Here is a 23,740-nt window from a genome sequence, read left to right on the forward strand (position 1 = left end):
GCGTGTATTAAGGACTTCATCCAAGACCTATTGAAGTCAGTAGAAACCTCCCATTAACATGAGTGAGCTTTGAATCAGGCCTTAAATGACTAATCACTTCCCTTGGCTTTCTCTCCTTGCTTTAGATGAAAAATAATGGAGCTGATTCTTGCCCTGGCTCTATAGCTGGTCACACAGAAGCCACAAGGGACTGAGCAAGAATTCCCCAGGTGCATGAGCAGTGTACGTCTGATTTATGCTGCACCCCACACAGCCCTGAGATAGGGAATATGCTGGGGTACACTGAGGACAAGAGGATAGCACTAAACACTACAGAGATTCTGGGTTTGTTTCCTGCAATCCCGGTTTATGTTTTGCAGAAGTATATCGGCTCTCGAACGTTTTTAAATTAAAGTTTGGTGTGGCAATTAAGTTTTTTTTTCTTTTTGTAAGCTCCTACAATGTGGATTTTAAAAAAACACAATTTATAACATACTATATATATATATATATATATATATATATATATATATATATATATATATATATATATATATATATAAGATCCTATACCTATATGCTTATGTTATTTAACATGGACATAAACCCAGTGCTCTCCAACCAGCAGTCTGACATTTCAAAATATAACAAGTATCTCTCCCTTGCCCCAAATAAATCTCAGTTATTTTTTTAAAGTATTTGGCATCATCTTTGGAATGATCAGATTTCCTGGAGGAGCCAAAGGGCTATACTGTTCATTTCACTGTTTTAGAACACAGTATGTTAGGGTGCCCAAAAGCTTAAAATTGCTTTTGTAATTTGGGTAAAGGGCTTGCAGCATTTTGGATCACAGTAGAAGTTTGTTGATGAAGTATTTATCTGTCACACACTACTTTATGACTGAGGCATGCTACCTAGCCTGTGAAGGTGTCAGCATCTAGAAATATAGTAAAAGTTTTGGACAGTGATATTTTGCACAGTGAACACTCAACGTTTACAGGGACTTCAACTCAGCAGAAAACTTAAGCATGTTCTTAACTTTAAACACTTGAGTAGTTCCACCTGGGTAGTCCCATTGGAGTCATGGGCTGGATTCTCTATTCTGCGGAGTCTACCTTGCGCCACATAATTATGCCAGATGCCCCCTCCATACCTGGTGTAGGAGTGAGAGTGGCTATGGCAGAGTGGAACTCTGCTAGGCCCAATCTTCTGCTGACAAATAAGTTACAACTGTTCCCTTAAAGCCCTAACTTGCACAAGGGCCATCTGGCTCAGGACTCCCTAAATTCAGACTCAGTCGAAAATCCAGCCCAATGAGACTGGTCACATTTAAAGTTAAGCACATGCATAAAGTTATCCACTGAATCAGGTGTTAGAGAAGAAAAACCCTTCATCTCCAAACCTGCAAATGTGTATTTTGAAATGTTGGCATTACTTGTTAAAAAGTAAAACACAATGACATGTTGTTTTAGAAATTTTTACTCTTTAATTATGATTAGTTTTAAAGGAACAATTTATAGAGCAAGGAGTCTTGTGTCAGAAAGCACTGTTTGGTTCCTAGATTTTCCATAGGAATGTTCAATGCTTTACATAACAGTACAACAGGGCAGGGATATGTACTTTAGTAAGTCCTGTTTTATCATTAGTCAGCCTTGATCTGTGGTATTATCAGGTGCATAACAGCTTATTGTGCATAGACTTTATCATTGTATGATAAGGGATGTTAATACTGCATTATAAACTAGTAATTTTATATTTTATTGTCTAATAAAAATGCTATGTAGATGTGTACACTTGGAGGAGGCTTCCCAAGGCACAAAGTTCAGTGCCTCATTCCCAATGTCTTTCCAACTGCCCTTTGTGCCTTGGAAAATCTCCCCCTAAGATTTTAAATGTTTGACAATTTTAAGAAACATATGCGTATTTCTGCCCCAAATGTACATGTCAATATAAACCTAATAGTAACACTAAACACAATTGTATCCACTGATAAAGCAGAAGTTGACATTGCACCCTTAAAATATAGTTTGGAAAACATCACACACTCAAGATGTGTGTGAAAAACTGGGGATTTATATTGCCACTAGTTCAAACACACACGTAGACAAACAAGTTTTCATGCAACTTATTAGGAATTTGTAAACATCATTTGAAATATCTTGAAATTGCATGTTTACTACTCAGTGGGAAAAAAAGCGCAGGTAGGACAGGAGCTAGTAATAAAAATTAAAAATGTGCAATTCATATAATTTTAAAATGAAGTGGGTCATACACAAGTCAATAGGCCAAACCCTCAGGCAGCAGAAAGGGGTAGGAAAACTACAAGAGCAGGGTAGCTGGAGATTTCTCTGGGGAAATCCCCAAATGCTGCACAGACAGTTCTAAACCATCTGCTCCTGTTCCTTCTCCACCCCACTTCTCTAGGGGGCCATTACAAACCAGATTGGGAGCACAAATTGTCTTTACCTTTGTCCTCTCCTAAAGAGTGCTGAGCATAGCTCTGGCATACCTGACTATTTAAAGCTTTTATTGTCTATGATCAGTAAGTATCCCTATAGTAAATCATAGTTACATTATCTTCTCTCAGATTTCATTGCATCTCCTTGGATGTACAGCAATGCAACTCAGTCAAGCCTGAGGGCAGTGAATAAAATTCACCAGTATATTGTCCATATTGATAAATCTCATAACCTAACTATAGAGTGTTCCATAACACTACCTTGCTTGTAAGTAGCTTGTTTTTATCATATAAATCAGCATAATTTTTATAGGCAGGAAACATTTGCTCCACAAGTTTGATTTCTCCATCATTCTCGCTTATATGACTCTGTAAGGGGGAAAAAAACAGTAATCAGTATTTGCTTTTTTATTTAGATTTAAACAATACAAACTGACCATACAAATACTCTGGGTGGCCTAACAGTTAACTAGACTTGCAACTGTGATGCTGGCAGATCAGGTGTCGGCTCATGCCAAAGCCCTAAGCCTCAGTGAACACTGACAAAGAGATAGCTGGAAACCAGGCTGGCTTACTTGTGCGTTAGCATTGTTAAGATAAATATTAGAGTTGTAAGAATGTGTTTGGTGATTAGGTCTTATGAATAGTGCAGGATGCTGCATGTATTGATCTCTCTCATAACCTCTGTAGTACATCCTTTGCATTGTAAACGTCTGTAATTGTGTAACTCACCGAACAGGAAAGAAGCATTAATTCGTGTAAAGTGCTGGTCATGCAGACAAGAGGGCCTTTGAAACCAAAGGAGCCATTGTAAGACATCACAATGCCAAAGACTTTGTTGATTGCCTTCCCCACTCATATGAAGAGGAATCAGGGGCCAACACTTGTTCTATCAGTTTGGACTCTGGGGAAAAGGGGATGAAAATCCCTGATAAGGAGAAACTGGATCTTTATGCTATCTAGAGTCTGAGGAGCAAAGATTCCTAAACATAAGCAAGAGATCCCCATGCTGTTTGGCATGGGTCAGCCTCAAAGGACATGTAGAGCTGCTTATTATAGAAGATCATATTACCTTTTAAATCTAAGACTGGTACTCATTTGTGTGCATTTGTTTCCTATTTTAACCTTGTAAATAACAATCATTTATTTTCTTAATTAATAAATCTTTAGTTAGTTCATTACAGGATGAGTTACAAGCATTCTTACTGGTGTGAGATCTAAGGTGCAAAATTGACCTGGGCAAAGTGACTGGCCCTTTGGGACTAGAAGTAACCTGAATATTTTTTGTCTCTGGTGTAAAAAGTGACTATCTGTCACACAGACAAGCTTGCCTGGATGGCAAGAGAGATCAGAATGCCCAAGGGTACTGTCTGCGACCTCACGTTAAGGCTGTATAGTGCCTGAGGAGTTTACACTAGTTACTGGGTGGATGAAATCTAAGTATAGAACATGCAACCATTTGGGACCTCTGTCCTTTTTTGAGGGTCTGCACTGACATTGGCACTCATGGTCATGAGCCACTCCAGACAGCATGACAACAATCACAGAACGATGGCTAGACACTTTGTCCTGCTCTACTAGTGCAAAGCAATTCTAAACCTGTGGACTCTGTCCCTGGAAGGTCTCCCCACCACAGGAGAAATCCTCAGATGGCACAGCATCAGTATAGCAGCTCCTACACTCCTCTTTTCCTAAACCTGGCATGCGTGGGACCAGGAAAAGGGGGTATGGCTGGGGTATCCAAGCACCAGGAGCGCAAGTACGGTGGAACCCTCCAGTACCACAAGAGATTTCTATTCAGTATGGGGTACCGGAAAGACGTGGGGCTGCCGGATGGCCCCACGCCGGCAGCTCCACACCTTCCCCCCACCCCCACAGACCTGTGTAGCCCTGCTGGAGGTCATGTCTGGGGTGGGCAGGGCTGCGCAGACAGGGAAAGGAGCAGAACGCAGCTATGGCATTCATTCTTAACAGCACAATACATATACTAACAAACTGAAACCAAGGCTTTGTTTAAGTTTGTTAGCATATGTACTGCTGTTTTACGTTGGTCAGGAACAAATCAAAGGCACAGGAGTTGGTCATTCGTGTCCTCCACCCACAAACAGTGCTATTAAGAAGCTGACTGAAATCAGTATGGGCACAGAACTAAAGGACTTAAGTGGCCTGGTTGATTGGATAAATGAAAGATGCACTTCTGGGCAGCAGCTCTTGTGGTTTTGCAGGCTGAGCAGCCTCTGTCCCTCCATATCTGGCTACATGCCTTTGGGGTTTGTTTTCTATTCCGCATGTGACAGCTGCTATTGTTTCCAGATGTGACCTTCATGTTCTGGAAAAATGTCTAATGATGAAGCTGGCACTACAAGATGAATCTAATACCAAACAATAAAATAGGGGAAAGATGTAGGTCTCTGTCCAGAATAATATACAAGGGAGTTCAATCTAATTATGCAACAAGAAAATTTAGCTAACCTGTAGTGAAAAAAAATAAATTTCCCCTTGTAACACTTGGAGCTATGTTAGACCAAATATAGGGCTGAAACACTGGGGGAATTATTGTTTATAAGCCACTGTCTAGAAACAATGCACTATACCTGGCTAAAAGAGAGAACTCAAAGATCAAGAATGATTCTCCTATAAATCTTTCCTCCTTACATTTCCTCTCCTTTTCTCCATTCATATCTTCCTTCCCTCTCTGCTCCTTCCCTTATCTGTATCCTTGTGTGCGGTAGATGTGACGGTTTTATGTTTTGTGTGTATTGTATCTTTCGATTTCTAGGAATTTTTCACATCTGCAGAGCTCATTGCCTGTTTTGTTCCCAAAGGTGCTCAGTGTCCATAAACCAGGAGACATACAAAGACTTTGTTCTCCCGTGAAGATTTTATTTTTGTTGTTTTCCTTTGTCAAAAGTAAAACTCATTTGAGGTTGAAAAAATTTATGCTTTATTCTTTGTATGTGGAAGCATCCCCTTTTATAGTGGAGTGAGATTTGAACAAAGTTCCAACAGATGGAAAATCAGTTGCATTTTACAGCTGGCCTCAGTGTGTTTAAGCATTAACCTGAATGAGTGCCAGTATGCCTTCACTGACTACGTTCAAAGGTGCAGTCACACCCGAACAGCTAAAAATTAACCTTGCCCTTTTAGGCTAAACAGAGTCATGTCATTGGCTCCATCTCTGTTGTTACATAAGAAATATCAAAACTCCAGTGGGGCATGGTGCTGGCACATAGGGTCTCAGGTACATGGTGTGATTTTTTTCAGAATCACTTTTAGGAATAGTCATGTACGTGAAACAGCTGGTACTTATGGTTGTGCTATTTCTATGCATGTATATTCATCTTGGTATCTGAAGTTATGAATATTAGCTATGTTTACTACATGTTTGTTCCTGTGGTAATGCCCACAAGGTATTTAGCCAGCACATGAAGGGACAAGTCAAGTCGAATGGCCCATTAAGGAACACTTAGCTCAAAATGGACCCTGGAAAACACCTGTCTACATTTAATGGTCTTTTCCTGTGAATGTTGTAACTACAATATGGTGGGGGTGATGGACATGTAACTTGCCCATGTGACTCCAAACACCATCTTTCACAGTGAGAACAGATTTCCCTTCACTTGGCAGAAGCTAAAAGGTCCTGAAAACATCTCCATTTTGCCTCTTTCCTGCTCAAGCCTCTGGATTATGAAATATACTAATGGGAGCATTCTAACCAAGGGACTGAGGTCCTTCCAATGATTTGGAAGCAACCAGAGACTTGACATAAGCCAGCAGTTTATTCCATCACTGCTACAAATCTGATCCAAGAACTTGGCAATCATTTTGTGCTTAATTCCTTTAACCAGAGCCATCCCTAGGGTTGCCAAGCCAGCTCCTTTCAGCTGGCTAAATTCACAATCCCAGCAGCCGGACTCGAACTCTCAGCCTCCCTCTGGAAAGGTAAAGCAGTTGCATTTCCACTAGGCAGCTTTGCTTTCCTAGTGTCTGGTGGAGAGCAATACTCAGATAAAGGCAAGATGGCAGAAGCTTAGTTTGGACATAAGGGAGGCACTGATAGTGTGTTAAGGGAAAGTGGGGTGATTGTCCTTCCTATCCTTCTTTCATTTAAGAAGTTTTCAATTTGGGGATCCTCAATGACACCTGGAAGTACAGGTAGCACCAGGGGCCCAAAGCATTATTTTACAACTGCATCTGTTTAACAGATGCAGTTGTAAAATTTTAGGCAGGTATGGGGGCTGGCAGAGGGGGCAGGAAGAGCGTGGGGGCCCCAGGCTGGGGGTGGGGAGGAATCACATGGAGGGTCACGTGGGGAGGTTATGTGCCTCACTCCCTGTATCCCTTCCATGAGTGCAGTACCGGCAAGAAATGATTTCTACTTGCACCACTGCCCAGCACAGCAATCCCAGATGCCACAATAGCCCCTCAAGGTCACTGGTGGTTGGCAAATGTTAAAGCAGCACTTTGGACCAGTGGGATAAGGAGTGAAGTGCCAGACCAACACAGACTAAATCCAGGTTCAGGGCAGCACAAAGGAGACCTTTGCCCCCACTTCCTCTGATCTGCTGTGTACTCCTCTGGTGTGGCTAAGAATCTCATCCATTCTGTGCTGTCTCTGGAACATATGTTTCCAATATTTACAAATATCCCTTCTTGGAATGTTAAATAACCCAAAAGTAGTTTGAGTATAGTATGTAATTAAGACTGTGTAACCAAAAAGTGTCTGCCAGCTGTAAGCTTCAAAAAGCACTTTAATTCTAAATTGCAGGAACTTAATGACACAGTAAGATGCACTTCTCTTTTAACAATGTTAAATTAAGATGCTTTGAATACAAAGGTTCATTCTTTTCTGTGCTGAGATCTGCTTTGTGCAGGAGAAATGAGGAGCTATTGGTTATAGTTCTCCAGGATGATCTCACCTATGCCAGAGCTGGCATAGCAGCAACATTAAACAAACAATTGGTTATGGTCCCCAAAGACCATGCACCAGCTGGCATTGCTGGCATTGCTGAAGCACACAGTGGTCCAGCTATGACCCCCCCTCCCCGCCCACTCCCTGTGTTGGAGAGTGCAGGGGGCTGACAACTTCAGTGGAATTTAAAGACAGACTCAAAGTTAAGTGTTTTGCTCAACTGGGCAGTATGACAGATATGGCAATTTCCTGCAATATCTTTGGGAGATCTTATTGAATTAAGTTTATGCATCTTTGAAATTCATTGTGTTAAATGCAAAGGTTATGTATGTAAGGGCCTCAGTGATCAACAGACTACATTGAACAATGTGGCAGACAAGAATGAACTTTCGAGAAGATGCATGTGAAGTGGATTTCCTGGGAAATATCTAGGGGGAAGTTAATGAAAATCCCCACCCCTGCCTCTGGTTATGCAAAATCCCAACCCTGTGAAGCTATGCCCTGAGGAAAGAGAGACTGTCTGCCTATTACCTGTTCACAGGGTCCCAAGCTCAAAGGTCCAAACTGTATAAAGGAGTGACTCACATATTTATAGGTGTGCTTGTTCTGAGCTAACAGCTGAAAACCCTTGGTGGGGTTTGAAGGACTGACCACTGGCCAGACCCCATGTTGGAGAAGGGGGGTGATCTTCGGTAAGCTTATCAGTTTGCGTGTATGTTCCTTTATTGTTTTAATACGTTTTCCCTGTAATGCTTTTACCTTAAGAATAAAAGTGCTCGCTTAGAAAAGGCGATTGGTAACTTCTAACTGTGGGCAATTACACTGTATATAGCCTTGGAGGAGAAATCAAAGCAGGCCTCGTTAGGCAATCTGACTTGCTGGGGAATTCACAGAGTAGGCAGGGAACTGCACAGCCTGGTAAAACCCCAGTCAGGAGAGACAGACACACATGTATCCATCCGAGACAGGAGAGATGAGGATCTGGGAGTCTAGTGTGGGTGCCCTTGCTGGGCCGTGAGAAGGAATATAGGTGTAGTTGCCCTGAACTATAACAGGCAATATCAGATAAACAGTGAAGCTTTTGAAACTGATTTCTCATGAATGTTTCCTGACCTGTGAGTTTTCTCCCAGTGAAAAATGTTATTTAGACAGCTCACAAATCCTACCTGCACGTGAATATCATGAGCCTTTGCAAAGTCACCAAGTCTACTCAGCAACTCCTCAGTGCAGGAAGGTCCAAAACGAGGCGTCACTATGGGTTGTACCTTTTGATACTGAAAATATTCAAATTGCATACTTGAGATTGCAAATAAGAATCCGTATATCAGGGCCAAGAGTGCACTGACCCGCTAGCTTATATGATGATGAAAAAGGAGTGGACTTTATTTTGTATTGTTTTCTTTTCCTACTGCATCCATTGCTCATATGAATGAATCTCTATACAGCAATTTTCTGATTTTTATTACAACCATTGTCACAGGAATAGAGAATCAAAGTTTTTTCCGTAAGTCATTTTAGTGGACTATAAAGATTTTTTCTATAAGCAACCTTCCCTGAAATCACTGAGATTTTAACTGGACTGGAAGAATATATTCATGTCCCTTGTCAAAAGGCAGCTATGCATTGGCCAGTAAGGGGTGAATTAGGTAATTTAATAGGCCTTTCCCATCTCTGATTTCTATGATCCAGATTGTGCCACTAAGTGTGTCTACACTACAATAAAATACCCGGTGTATGGCCCCTCAGGCTCGTGAAGCTTGGGCTGTGGGGCTATAAAATAGTAGAGCAGACATTTGGGCTCAGGTCGTGGGGTCTCAGAGCCCGGGCTCCAGCCCAAGCCTGAATGTCTACACTGCTATTTCTAGTCAGGCAGCTTAAGCCCTGTGAGTGCAAGCGAGCTGACTCAGGCTCTTGGACTTGGTGCCACAGGTTTTTTATCACCGTGTAGACATGACTTAAGACACAGCTTGAAGTAGGGGTTGATGCAGGTTGCAGGTAGTTCCAGGAAGCACCGGATTTCCTGTGCCTTCCTCTTGTTCCAGTTTCTCCACTCTATGCAGGTGTATTGGCTACAATCTGGCTCCTGGCTTCCATAGACAGGAAGATTAGTGAGATGACCAGACATATCAAGCAAGGAAGGCATTTGTGACCTATAATATACAGGAGGTCAGACTATAATATGATCTACTGGTCCCTTCTGGCCTTAAACTCTAGGCCTCTAAGATAACTGTACTCAACAAAGTAGAATTAGCCATTAAATTTAAGCACGGCATTTTGGGTTGAAGATTGCCAACAGAATAGCAAATAGCATAACATTCACATAACAGTCAAACTGCAGCTGGGCAAGTGCCTGGCAACTACTGTTCTCCCTGAGAACATGGCCCTCACGTGCAGCATGCCAGCCTGTCGCTGTGCATGTGACACCACTAGAGAAAGTGCCCGATGTTTTGGCCTGCAGTCTCTTCACCTCAGCTCCCAGCTGCAGTTTGAAAATCAGGTCACTGATTTCATAGAATCATAGAATATCAGGGTTGGAAGGGACCTCAGGAGGTCATCTAGTCCAACCCTCTGCAAGAAGCAGGACCAATCCCCAATTTTTGCCCCAGATCCCTAAATGGCCCCCTCAAGGATTGAACTCACAACCCTGGGTTTAGCAGGCCAATGCTCAAACCACTGAGCTATATTTAGGTAAGTAAATATGGATTTAGGTGCCTAACTTTAGGCATCAGGCTTGAAATCTTGGCAACAAGTGTCATACAAATGAAACCACTGAAAAAAGAAATGTAACAAGGAAAAGCCGTAACATTCCTTGACTATAGTAACAGTGCCATAAAATATATCTGCAGTTTTTCTTTAGAATCTTCTTCACACACGTGACCGAATGTACTGATCCAAAAAACTAATGTGGAAAAGGATTATTAACTTCAGTGTAAAGTTGTGGCACCATACTGCCATTATCTTAAAACACAACTATTTTTTTCTGAGTTAAACAAAGATTTCTCTTCATAGCATGGTTTATAAACAGTGAAATAATTTATTAGCTTATTTCTTCCTATGACCATAGAATTGTTCTTTATAGGAAGCTGAGCAGTTTTTAAGAAAATAAAAATTATTTTTCAAAGTATAGTATTCTGCAGTGCTCTGACCAAACAATATTGAATGTATGGTGTCACACTGACATTTGCCAACTCAAACCCACAGCTCCAAACAGGTTTGTGCAGATTCAGGATATAATTGGTCAATGAATCTATCTTTACTGATTTGTCACTAGCGTTAACAATTTTATTCATTCAAACTGGATTGTTTTCTTCCAAATCTTCATTTTATTGCCATAGAAAAAACGGAATGCAAAAGTGAATATAAACAAAGAAGTGAATTTTTGCCATTTCATACAGAGCAAATAGGGGAAAAAAGTACACGACAGTATGTAAGTTATGCTGCTGATAAAAAAAAAAAGCAACTCTACTTACTTTCTTTTCTAGTAGTTCTCTAACAAACCTGAAGGGGAAAAAAGTAAAACCAGTATAATAAATTAAGAAATCTAGGAAAAATATTTACCTTTAATGTTTAATTAAGTGCTTCACATGTGAATCAGTTTTACGTAGAAAGTTGAAAATGGTAATGGCCACTTTCGGAGCAAGTGTAAATCAGCATAGATCTATTGAAGTCAGCAGAACTACACCAATTTTCGCCAGCTGAGAATCCGGCCCTAAATATGCAGAAGTTTTATCACTTGTAGTAATTAACCCCAGACATGTGGTAATTACTCTGTGTTCTCACTGGAAACCAAATACATGTTATACTAAATCAATGGAAAGCATGATTATATGCTATAGCAGCCCTATTAAAAAAAGACATCTTAATTTTGGCTGCACATGAATTTAAATCAGAGCATAGAATCTATTCTATTATTTAAAATCCTATTTTTAGAACATTGCAATATTTTATGCTTCATTTACAGTAGTTACATATATTGAGATTTAAACTGATAGACGGTCTATCCTTCATTCACTTAACATGCCCAGAGGGGTATCCTTTTATTTTCCAGGGAGCATTTATGTACATTTTAGAGTGTGCAATATTTACACATTTGAAAACATAATGTGGATTTATTTGTTCCATTCAAAACAATAGAGTAAAGCACAAGTGTCTCTACAAATATATATACATTTTTAAAATCAGGTCAGGACATTAGAGTTGAGCAAAAGCTGGCCCCCAGATCATACCATGTCCCCACATTTTGGAAGGTGGGAGTATTCTGAGGGCCTGTGATGCAGGGAGACAGGATTTTAATGTTCCTGGGGACCCACCCAGTGGGTGTCAGGGTGGCGGCAGAAAAGGTCCTTGGTGTCTAGAGGTTCACCAGGGACAGAGGTTCTTGCAAATCTTGGACAGTTCAGGGGTTTACAAGGAAAACTGAAACGAATCAGTTTCATCTACTGTAGTTTCAGGTTTAAATACGGTTTTTTTTATCAAGACTTCAGACTTTCCCACCTACTTTCCTCCCAGTTCTGCCCACTTACCACTTTCTCTCCACACTTTTTGGTACAAGATAAATGCAAGGTATTTATATATCACCTCCATATATGCGATCGAAGCAATTCGCTGTAAGTTATTGGAATTTATGTGATAAATTATGGGACTATGTGGTAAACCACATTTATTTCATTCTTTTGACTTCCTAACCTAACTATGCTCAGGAATTTACCGCTAATATTCTAAAACTCTGAGCAGTTCTCAAATCGTGACCATATTTTTAAAAAAATTAAGTTGAACATGCCAAAAAAGTTTCCTTTTTTAATAGAAAGGAAGAGTTTTTTTTCCCCCACAGTTCATGGCTGAAGTCCAGGTCACACAAAAGCAAACCTTCCAGGCTGGACACAGCTATCTTATCCATGAGAGTTGGAATTCCTCTTTTCCAAAATTATAGAGTATCCATTCTTATTATAGTCTTGAGATACTGAATCTCAAACATGACAGAAATGTACAGAAAAGCCGTTTTAGATCATTCTGATGTTTTAAACAAGAACCGGAACTAAAGGTCCTCTCTCTCTAATGCAGCAGTTCTCAACCTGTGGCCCAATTAGCGCACAGCTGTGGCCCAGCTCAGCTGGGTGCTCAAGGCAAACCCGCATGGCAGAGTCCGGGTTCCTGGCTGCCCAGCACAGTGGGGTCCAGGCTGCCCCGCCGCTCAGCATGGCGGGGTCAGGGTCAGGTCGGGGCTGCCAGCCCGCCCCACATGGCGGGAGTCCAGGGTTGAGGCTGCCAGCTGGCCCCATGGGGTCGGGGGTCCGGGGCAGCCGTGGGGTTGGGGGTCTGGAGCGGCCAGCTGGCCCCACGTGGTGGGGGGTCCGGGATCTGAGGCAGGCAGCCCCCCGGCTCTACACAGCGGGGGTTGGGATCCGGGCTACCGCTGACCTACCACTCAGCCCCTGCGGCCCAGGTAATACAGTGTGGGACACATATGCAGCTCACAATGATAAATAAGTTGAGAACCACTGCTCATATGCCTATACTTCTGCAGTTGGTATTAAGGAAACCTGGGTGAACAGCCAAGGGGAAAAAACATTAGTACAATACTAACACCAGTTTTTAAACCTTTTTTTAAAAAATACCTCTTCTTTAAATATATGCCATTAAAAAAAATCCATGAAAATTTGCAGTGGTAAAAAGATTTTACTAGCATTCACCTGGGATAACCTACGTAAGTAATGTGGAAATTCCAGACTCACTCCACAAAGTATTTAGATTGCTGTATGTTACATTATCCTGTATTCCCAATATGGTCCTGATCCTGCAAAACACTTAAGCATGTGTGTGACTACTTATAGGAGTAAAATTACACATGTGCTCAAGTACTTGCAGGGTAGTGACCTGTATATTCACAAAATGGCTCCCAGATCAGCATTCATCCATTTTCCCAATCTGGTGCCCAATCTAATTCATTATTCTCCGGGGGAAGGAGACCAAAGCCCTGAGGTAAGTGGGAAAGCGGGATACCGGGAGGAAGCACAGGCAGGAATGTCTGTGAGGGGAGGGCTCCTGCCTCATACTGAGAATGAGGGGCGATCAGCAGGTTATCTCAAGTGCTTATATACGAATGCACAAAGCCTTAGAAACAAGCAGGGAGAACTGGAGGCCCTGGTGATGTCAAGGAATTATGACGTGATTGGAATAACAGAGACTTGGTGGGATAACTCACATGACTGGAGTACTGTCATGGATGGTTATAAACTGTTCAGGAAGGACAGGCAGGGCAGAAAAGGTGGGGGAGTAGCACTGTATGTAAGGGAGCAGTATGACTGCTCAGAGCTCCGGTACGAAACTGCAGAAAAACCTGAGTGTCTCTGAATTAAGTTTAGAAGTGTGAGCAACAGGAGTGATGTAGTGGTGGGAGTCTGCTATAGACCACCGGACCAGGGGGATGAGGTGGATGAGGCTTTCTTCCGGCAGCTCGCGGAAGCTACTAGATCGCATGCCCTGGTTCTCATGGGTGACTTTAATTTTCCTGATATCTGCTGGGAGAGCAATACAGTGGTGCATAGACAATCCAGGAAGATTTTGGAAAGAGTAGGGGACAATTTCCTGGCGCAAGTGCTAAAGGAGCCAACTGGGGGGGGGAGCTTTTCTTGACCTGCTGCTCACAAACCGGGAAGAATTAGTAGGGGAAGCAAAAGTGGATGGGAATCTGGGAGGCAGTGACCATGAGTTGGTTGAGTTCAGGATCCTGACACAGGGAAGAAAGGTAAGCAGCAGGATACGGACCCTGGACTTCAGGAAAGCAGACTTCGACTCCCTCAGGGAACAGATGGGTAGGATCCCCTGGGGGACTAACATGAAGGGGAAAGAAGTCCAGGAGAGCTGGCTGTATTTCAAGGAATCCCTGTTGAGGTTACAGGGACAAACCATCCCGATGTGTCGAAAGAATAGTAAATATGGCAGGCGACCAACTTGGCTTAACGGTGAAATCCTAGCGGATCTTAAGCATAAAAAAGAAGCTTACAAGAAGTGGAAGGTTGGACATATGACCAGGGAAGAGTATAAAAATATTGCTCGGGCATGTAGGAATGAAATTAGGAGGGCCAAATCGCACCTGGAACTGCAGCTAGCGAGAGATGTTAAGAGTAACAAGAAGGGTTTCTTCAGGTATGTTGGCAACAAGAAGAAAGCCAAGGAAAGTGTGGGCCCCTTAATGAATGAGGGAGGCAACCTAGTGACAGAGGATGTGGAAAAAGCTAATGTACTCAATGCTTTTTTTGCCTCTGTCTTCACTAACAAGGTCAGCTCCCAGACTGCTGCGCTGGGCATCACAACATGGGGAATAGATGGCCAGCCCTCTGTGGAGAAAGAGGTGGTTAGGGACTATTTAGAAAAGCTGGACGTGCACAAGTCCATGGGGCCGGACGAGTTGCATCCGAGAGTGCTAAAAGAACAGGCGGCTGTGATTGCAGAGCCATTGGCCTTTATCTTTGAAAACTCATTGCGAACGGGGGAAGTCCCGGATGACTGGAAAAAGGCTAATGTAGTGCTAATCTTTAAAAAAGGGAAGGAGGAGGATCCTGGGAACTACAGGCCAGTCAGCCTCACTTCAGTCCCCGGAAAAATCATGGAGCAGGTCCTCAAGGAATCAGTCCTGAAGCACTTACATGAGAGGAAAGTGATCAGGAACAGTCAGCATGGATTCACCAAGGGAAGGTCATGCCTGACTAATCTAATCGCCTTCTATGATGAGATTACTGGTTCTGTGGATGAAGGGAAAGCAGTAGATGTATTGTAACTTGACTTTAGCAAAGCTTTTGACACGGTCTCCCACAGTATTCTTGTCAGCAAGTTAAAGAAGTATGGGCTGGATGAATGCACTATAAGGTGAGTAGAAAGTTGGCTAGATTGTCGGGCTCAACGGGTAGTGATCAATGGCTCCATGTCCAGTTGGCAGCTGGTGTCAAGTGGAGTGCCCCAGGGGTCGGTCCTGGGGCCGGTTTTGTTCAATATCTTCATAAATGATCTGGAGGATGGTGTGGATTGCACTCTCAGCAAATTTGCGGATGATACTAAACTGGGAGGAGTGATGGATACGCTGGAGGGCAGGGATAGGATACAGAGGGACCTAGACAAATTGGAGGATTGGGCCAAAAGAAATCTGATGAGGTTCAATAAGGATAAGTGCAGAGTCCTGCACTTAGGACAGAAGAACCCAATGCACAGCTACAGACTAGGGACCGAATGGCTAGGCAGCAGTTCTGCGGAAAAGGACCTCGGGGTGACAGTGGACGAGAAGCTGGATATGAGTCAGCAGTGTGCCCTTGTTGCCAAGAAGGCCAATGGCATTTTGGGATGTATAAGTAGGGGCATAGCGAGCAAATCGAGGGACGTGATCGTCCCCCTCTATTCGACATTGGTGAGGCCTCATCTGGAGTACTGTGTCCAGTTTTGGGCCCCACACTACAAAAAGGATGTGGATAAATTGGAAAGAGTCCAGCGAAGGGCAACAAAAATTATTAGGGGTCTGGAACACATGACTTATGAGGAGAGGCTGAGGGAACTGGGATTGTTTAGTCTGCGGAAGAGAAGAATGAGGGGGGATTTGATAGCTGCTTTCAACTACCTGAGAGGTGGTTCCAGAGAGGATGGTTCTAGACTATTCTCAGTGGTGGAAGAGTACAGGACAAGGAGTAATGGTCTCAAGTTGCAGTGGGGGAGGTTTAGGTTGGATATTAGGAAAAACTTTTTCACTAGGAGGGTGGTGAAACACTGGAATGCGTTGCCTAGGGAGGTGGTGGAATCTCCTTCCTTAGAAGTTTTTAAGGTCAGGCTTGACAAAACCCTTGCTGGAATGACTTAATTGGGGATGGGTCCTGCTTTTGAGCAGGGGGTTGGACTAGATGACCTCCTGAGGTCCCTTCCAACCCTGATATTCTATGATTCTATGATTGTATCAGGTCCTTCATGTTAAACCTCAGCCTTTTCAGAACAGTCATTAAAAGAAGCATGTGTACTCACGAATTCATACATGTGCACTGTATGGATCAGATTCTTCTCCCATTTACACTGTTGTAAATTAGGAGCAATTCCACTGACGCAGATTTGTTGCATTAGTGGAAAACTGGTATAAGAGGAGAATCGGATGTTTGTTTTTGTTGTTTTTTTAAAGGATGAATAAAAGTTACTTCCTACACCTTAAAGTTTTAGGCTTAATTCTTAACTAGCCTTCCTGTGCTCTCTCACTTTTATTAAAAATACAATTTTTAAAGATAACACTATCAGTATAATCATTTTACCTTTCTGTCTCCTTGACAGATTCATCAGTGCTTTCCTTGTATTCTGGAACAAATTCATTGAGATCCATGCAAACTTTGCCAACAAATGCTCGCTGACCAAATTTATCTGTGAAATGTATAACAGAATAAAACTCAAAATCAGTTGTTTTCCAAACAAACTGCTAGCAAGATCTGCACTTAAAACCAGAGTAACAAATTCTGGCCCAGATAACTTCATTTAAGAGTGAACAGTGCCCATGTTCTTTTCTTCATCTTTAGACTGAGACTTTTTAGCCTAAAAGGAAAATATTTTGATAAAGTAATGAGCAACAGAGATTTAAATGGAAACTCTGAACATTACCTTAGTACTCGCTACTGAAAACATTATAAATAAGGGCTAGATTGTGCCAGTTACACAGAGTCCAGAGTGCAAAACTGCTGAAGGAAGAGCACTGGCAGGCAGACTGCCTCCCAGAATTCCCCAACCCACACAAGGATCATGCATGCCACCACACCCTTTTGTGGCTTGCAGCCTGCTCCTTCCTGTATGTCATCTGCCTGCACAGGTCAGTTGGAGGTCACAGCCTACCTTCCTGTCCCTTTTGGGCAGTGCTTAATTTGTAATGAAAGAGATGCTGGGGCTCAAGCAATTTTTTTACATTCATAACTGGTGCAGCAAGCCCAGAGGTGCCACGGCTAGGAATTGCCAAGCCTAGAGGTACCGGGTTCAGCCCTGGCAAAAATTAAGCATTGCTTTTGGGGCACTGTGCATCCATTAGGAATTGGGGAATGACTGTAATCCTGCCTGGATTTTCCATGGGCCACACCAGGGTGGTTGAAAGAGTCGTCTTTGTCTTCCCCCCCACTGCTGCACACTTCCAAAAGAGCCAGGCAGAATCTAGTCATTAGTGAATACGCTGTTGCTGTCTTCATAGGCATGTGGCAATTCTCCAAAGAGGGTCATATTATTGGAGGTTAACGTACCCCCCCATCCATATTACACATCATTTGAAAGCTTATTTTATGTACATTTAAAAGAGGTATAATGTGGAACTGTCCAGCTGTGCTGTAGGCCTGTAGGTGAAGTGAAACAATGGTACCCAGAATGAGAGCGTGACATTTTTGCAGTTCCAGAAACACTGCAGCATGACTATGACTACAGTTTTTCTGTTTAAATTAAACACCAGATTAAGGTGTTAAAATTATAGGTCAAAGATACCAAATGACAATAGATTAAAAGATCTTTTTGGGTTTTTGCATGGGCAAGAGTTGTTGTTGTTGTTTGCCAGAAACGATGAAGTTGTTTGGCATCTGCAATATGCAATTTTGCAATATACTAATACAGTGGTTCTCAACTTATTTATTACTGGGGGCCCGGAACTCAGACCCCACCACGCAGGCTGGCCTGTAGCACACAGCTGAGCTGGGTCACAGCTGTGTGCTAATTGGGCCACATGCAGCCTGCGGGTTGAGAACCACAGTATTAGCATGAAATGTTTTCACATCATATATTCTTAATTGTCAAAGTACCTCACAGTGATTATAATAGTTTTCTATATTTTCAGTTGATACTTTCTGACCAGATCAGTCTCATACTGAAGGTTGTGTACCCATAGCAGTAGATTGTGCTCCGACAGTTTGTACTGCATAGTGGGTAGATATAGATGTATGTGAATTACTAATGCAATGCTTCCATTTGTAAGTTTTTGTACATATAATGTAGCATCTAGTCTGCCTAATAAAAGGTTTTAAACTCTAATTGCCTAGGCATACAAGACTAGCCTTTGAAATATTCTAAAAAATTAGCTTTTTAGTTCAATGACACTTATGCACAGTTCAGTATTCGTATTAGAGATGACAATACACAGCTTCAGTCAAAGTGCTCACTAATCAAAAATGACCATTTTGATACTGACATAAAAATGTAAGAATGGCCATACTGGGTCAAACTAATGGTCCATCTACCCAGTACTCTGTCTTCCGAGAGTGTCAAATATCAGACACTTTAGAGGGAATGAATAGAACAGAGCAATTATCAAATGATCCACATTCCCTGTTATCTAGTCCCAGCATCTGGCTGGCAGAGGCTTAGGAACGCTGACAGCATGGGGTTGCATCTCTGACCATCATGGCTAATAGCCACTGATGTACTGTATCCTCAATTAACTTATCTAAATCTTTTTTGAATACAGTTATAGTTTTGGACTTTACAACATCATCCAGCAATGAGTTCCACAGATTGACTGTGCATTGTGTGAAGAAGTATTTCCTTTTGTTTGTTTTAAACCTGCTACCTGTTAATTTCAATAGGTGATCCCTGGTTCCTATGTTATGTGAAGGGGTAAATAACGCTTCCTTATTCACTTTTTCCACATCCTTAATGATTTAATAGACCTCTATCATGTCCCCCCTTTGTCGACTCTTTCCCAAGCTGAACAGTCCCAGTCTTTTTCATCTCTCCTCATACAGAAGCTGTTCCATACCCTTAATCATTTTTGTTGCCCTTCTTTGCAACTTTTCGATTTCTAATATATCTTTTTTTGAGATGGGCTGACCAGAACTGCACACAATATTTAAGGTGTGGGCATAACATGAATTTATATAGTATCATTATGATATTTTCTGTCTTATTATCTATCCCTTTCCTAATGGTTCCTAACATTCTGTTAGCTTTTTTGTCTGCTGCTGCACATTGAGCAGATGTTTTCAGAGAATTATCCATAATGATTCCAAGATCTTTCTTTAGTGGTAACAGCCAATTTTGACCCAATTATGTATGTATAGTTGTGATTATATTTTCCAATGTGCATTACTTTGCATTTATCAACATTGAATTTCATCTGCCATTTTGTTGCCCAGTCACCCAGTGTAGTGAGATCCCTTTGTAGTCTGCTTTGGATTTAACTATTTTGACTAATTTTGTATCATCTGCAAATTTTGCCACCTCACTGTTGACCTTTTTTTTCCAGATCATTTGTGAATATGTTGAGCAGCACTGGTCCTAGTACAGACCCGGGGGGGACATCACTATTTACCTCTCTCCATTCTGAAAACTGACCATTTATTCCTATCCTTTTGGTTCTTGTCTTTTAACTAGTTTCTGATCAAGGACAAGATCATCCCTCTTATCCCTTGACAGCTTAGTTCGCTTAAGAGCCTTTGGTGAGGGACTTTGTCAAAGGCTTTCTGAAAGTCCAAGTACACTGTATCCACTGAATCACCCTTGCCCATGTGTTTTTGACCCTCTCAAAGAATTCTAGTAGATTGGTGAGGCATGATTTTCCCTTTACAAAAGCCATGTTGACTCTTTGTCAACAAATCATGTTACTGATGTCTGATAATTCTGTACTTTATTATAATTTCAACTAATTTGTCTAGTACTGAAGTTAGGTTTACTGGCCTGTAATTGCCAGGATCACCTCTGGAGCCTTTTTCAAAAACTGGCATCACATTAGCGATCCTCCAGTCATCTGGCACAGAAGCCGATTTAAATGATAGATTACATATCACACTCAAATATGAAATTGCATGACTACTGAGTTCTGTAGCGAGGAAGTGTGGCCTCCCTCACAGGCAGAAGTGGAGGGGACACCACAAGCCACCTGGTGCGTGGAACGAGGAGGGCCATGCCCTACATGCTAGAAGCAGAGGGATAGGACAGGAAGGGGAAATATAAAAGGCCAGCCCAGCCCAGCCACTCAGTCTGGAGGGAGCTGCCAAAGGAGACAGATGCATCTTCCCCGCTGCTGGAGTCAGAAGTCAGGGAGAACTGCTGCTGCCGCCATGAGGACCAGTCTGACCTTCCAGAGAGCCCTGTCACTCCCAATACTGAAGAGCTACTACCACTACCCTTGACAGAATATCTTGAGGAGACTGAGGGGGAGAATAGGAAGCAGCCCAAGGGAGCCAGACTACCATCTGGCTATGGTGATGCCAGAAACATGGTCCGCGTGTTTCAGGTGGATTCCCGGCTGACCCAGTTGCAGATCACTCTTCCACTGTTAGGGCCCTGAGCTGGGATACGGTGGAGTTAGGTGGGCCCGCATCCCCACTACTATCCCACCCCTAGGGTGGCAGTAATCCCCCTCCTTAGCCCAAGATGCCTGTGCTCCTCGAGCGTCCCTACTGGAGCCCCAGCAACGGTGCTTGCCGTCGTACTTGAGCCCCACAGACTGTGTTTGGTGCTCACTCCTGCTGGAGCCCCACTTAAAGGCGGGGTGAATAAACTGCTACAGCTCTGCCTGACTGCAGGCCACAGCCCAGCCTGTTTACAGCCCTGCCCTGCTTGAAGGCCAGGCCCCCTTGAAAATCAGTAATTCTCACCTTTTTTTCTTTGCTTGGAAAAGACGCTAGCAGACTAAGGAGGAGGCGTAGCCTCTGTCAGAGGCAGAAGCGGAGGGACAGCCACGCCAGCTTACAAGTTCCTTCAGAACTCTTGGGTAAATACCATCTGTTCATAGTGACTTATTACTGTAAATCAATTTGTTCCAAAATATCCTCAATTGACACCTCAGTCTGGGACAATTTCTCAGATTTGTCACCTAAAAAGAATGGCTCAGGTGTGGAATCTCCTTCACATCCTCTGCAGTAAAGACTGGTGCAAAGAATTCATTTAGCTTCTCCTCAAAAGCCTTGTCTTCCTTGAGTGCTCCTTTAGCACCTCGATCATCCAACGGCCCCAGTGATTGTTTGGCAGGCTTCCTGCTTTTGCTGTACTTAAAATTGTTTTTGCTGTTTGTTTTTTAATCTCTGGCTAGTTGCTGTTCAAATTCTTTTTTGGTCTGTGTACTTACCACTTTTACATTTGACTTGCTAGAGTTTATGCTCCTTTTCCTATTTCCTCAGTAGGATTTGATTTCCAATTTTTAAAGGATGCCTTTTTGCCTCTAGCTGCCTCTTTTACTCTGTTTACCCATAGTGGCATTGTTTTGGTTCTCTATTTTTTTAATTTAATTCAAGTCTCTATTATGGTGTTTATAAAAAGTTTCCATGCAGCTTGCAGGCATTTCACTCTTGTGACTGTTCCTTTTAATTTCCATTTAACTAGCTTCCTCATTTTGGTGTAGTTCCCCTTTCTGAAATTAAATGCTATCGTGTAGGGTTTCTTTGGTTTTCCCCCCTCCTCAAGAAAGATGTTACATTTAATTATTGTATGGTCACCTGTTGCTGAGCGGTTCAGCTATATTCACCTCTGAACCAGATCCTGTGCTCCTCATAGGACTAAATCAAGAACTGCCTCTCCCCCCTTGTATGTTCCATGACTGTTGCTCCCCCAAGAAGCAGTCATAATGGGGTCTGGAAACTTTGTTTCTGCATCCTAATGTGAGGTGACGTGCGCAGTCAATAGAAGGATAATTGAAATCCCCCTTATTATTGAGTTTTCTATTTTTATAGCCACTCTTATCTCCCGGAGCATTTTACCATCACGGTCAGATGGTCTGCAGTATACTCCTACTACTATACTCTTATTATTCAAGCTTGGGATTTCTAACCATAGAGATTCTATGGTATAGTTTGATTCATAGAGATCTAACTTAGCACAAATCTCTATGCTTGTATAAAAAGAAGAATAGTGGTGGTGGTGGTAATGCTACCAATATACTTTGGGAATTCTACCTCCACAAGGAATTACAGTCTATGAAGACACACAGGATACAAGCCCCTTAAAAGCCTAGATCAAAGAGAAAAGATTCCCCTTAAACTCTGGAAAAATGTGTTTTTCAAGAAAATCAAAACAGTGAAAAACTGTCAAAAGCCACCAGTGCTGGATAGAATTCTGACAGGAGAAACCAGGAGACATGAATTGTATTGGCAGCTACTGAATGAGTTTTCTAGTTTAGATGCTGCATCATCAAGACTTTGTCACAGGGGCTGCTTTCAGAAATACACAAGTAGTTTGTATTTGGCACATGTCAGAATTGAACCACTGAGGGGAGGAAACAGACTCTGAATCTGATCAGAGAGCATCACGTTCATCTGCTTCATGGCCACCAGAGCAAGCACATCCTCCAGCAATTGATCCTGTTGCATTGTTTGCTTGAAAAAAACAGACATAAACGCCATAAAATTGAAACACTTGAGAGAGCAATCTGAGGGAGGTAGCACTTCAAAGAGGAGATGATATGTTCTGCAGAATATCTATGGAAGACTTGTTTGCTAAGGATGCAGTTTATCACTCAGTGGTTTTCTTCCTACTTAAGTAAAATGAATCTTAAAGCAAAATCATCTAATTACACTGCAACAATAATCACCTTATGGCACTGAATTTATCAGCTAATGACAGACGTACATAAGATCATTGTCTAACTATAAGGTGGTTCTTCTGTCTATGCTACAACAAAGATATATAAAGCCCTACTTTCCTCAGACAACAGTAACTCCGTGAAAACAGCAGAGGGAGACAGTGCCAGACAGGATCTAAGTTTGGATATAAGAAATAACAGGTGAATGGTAGGTGCCCTGTGCTTCTATGGAAAAAGTTTCTAAACATGGCATCCAACAAGCAGTCACTTGTAAAATTCCTCTGAATATTTAGTTCAAAAATGCACCTGAGAGTGTAGGAGCACATCCAACCCAAACACTTCTCTTTGTTGGAGGCTTTTCCAATGGTAAAGTAACAAAGTCCATCACTACTAGAGATGCTGAAGAAGCCCAAGACTTGTACAGTACTCAACAGGCAGTGGACACAAGGATGATTCTGCATGCTATATGTTCCAATATGGCTTTTGGGTCTCTTGGTGTCAAAGGGACCATAGTGATTATTAGGTCACCTGACACAGATGGTTTAGTGCTTCCAGGTCACTACTTTCCAAAAATGGAACACATAGATAACATGTGTATTGATCCAGGCACCATTACCAGCACAATTGACAAGCATCACTTCATACTTGTGCATGCAATTTGTGACACATTCACTCCTGATTTCTGCAACAGACTTCCTGCAGTACACTTCTCCATCATCCCTATTTGGTATTGGGGGGGTGGGCAGGGAATTGTGTTTAATGTCAAAATGAAAGGAGCTTACTGCTTCTGAGATCTTGCCAAATCGGGTCAGAGTGATGGACAAGCTGCACTTTCTGTAGTGAGGAAGTAGGTAGTGGTGACTACAGCAAGAAAGAAAAGGAGCTCCACAGG

At 42.3% G+C, this 23,740-nt stretch overlaps 1 protein-coding gene across 2 annotated transcripts in view; it reads right to left on the reverse strand.

The window, feature by feature from the left end:
• GDA (guanine deaminase) overlaps nucleotides 1–23,740 on the reverse strand; it is a 58,359-nt gene that overhangs the window by 15,532 nt on the left and 19,087 nt on the right. Inside the window, exons 5-8 of one of the 2 annotated variants that reach the window (XM_073345143.1) lie at nucleotides 16,628–16,733; nucleotides 10,820–10,847; nucleotides 8,516–8,623; nucleotides 2,699–2,806 (exon numbers count right to left, since the gene is read on the reverse strand). In XM_073345143.1, the coding sequence (XP_073201244.1) occupies nucleotides 2,699–2,806; nucleotides 8,516–8,623; nucleotides 10,820–10,847; nucleotides 16,628–16,733 (350 nt within the window). The remainder of the gene's footprint in view (nucleotides 1–2,698; nucleotides 2,807–8,515; nucleotides 8,624–10,819; nucleotides 10,848–16,627; nucleotides 16,734–23,740) is intronic. The other variant, XM_073345145.1, reaches the window with a different exon arrangement.

Source organism: Lepidochelys kempii, chromosome 5 (assembly GCF_965140285.1).
Source record: "Lepidochelys kempii isolate rLepKem1 chromosome 5, rLepKem1.hap1, whole genome shotgun sequence".
Classification (NCBI taxonomy): domain Eukaryota; kingdom Metazoa; phylum Chordata; order Testudines; family Cheloniidae; genus Lepidochelys; species Lepidochelys kempii.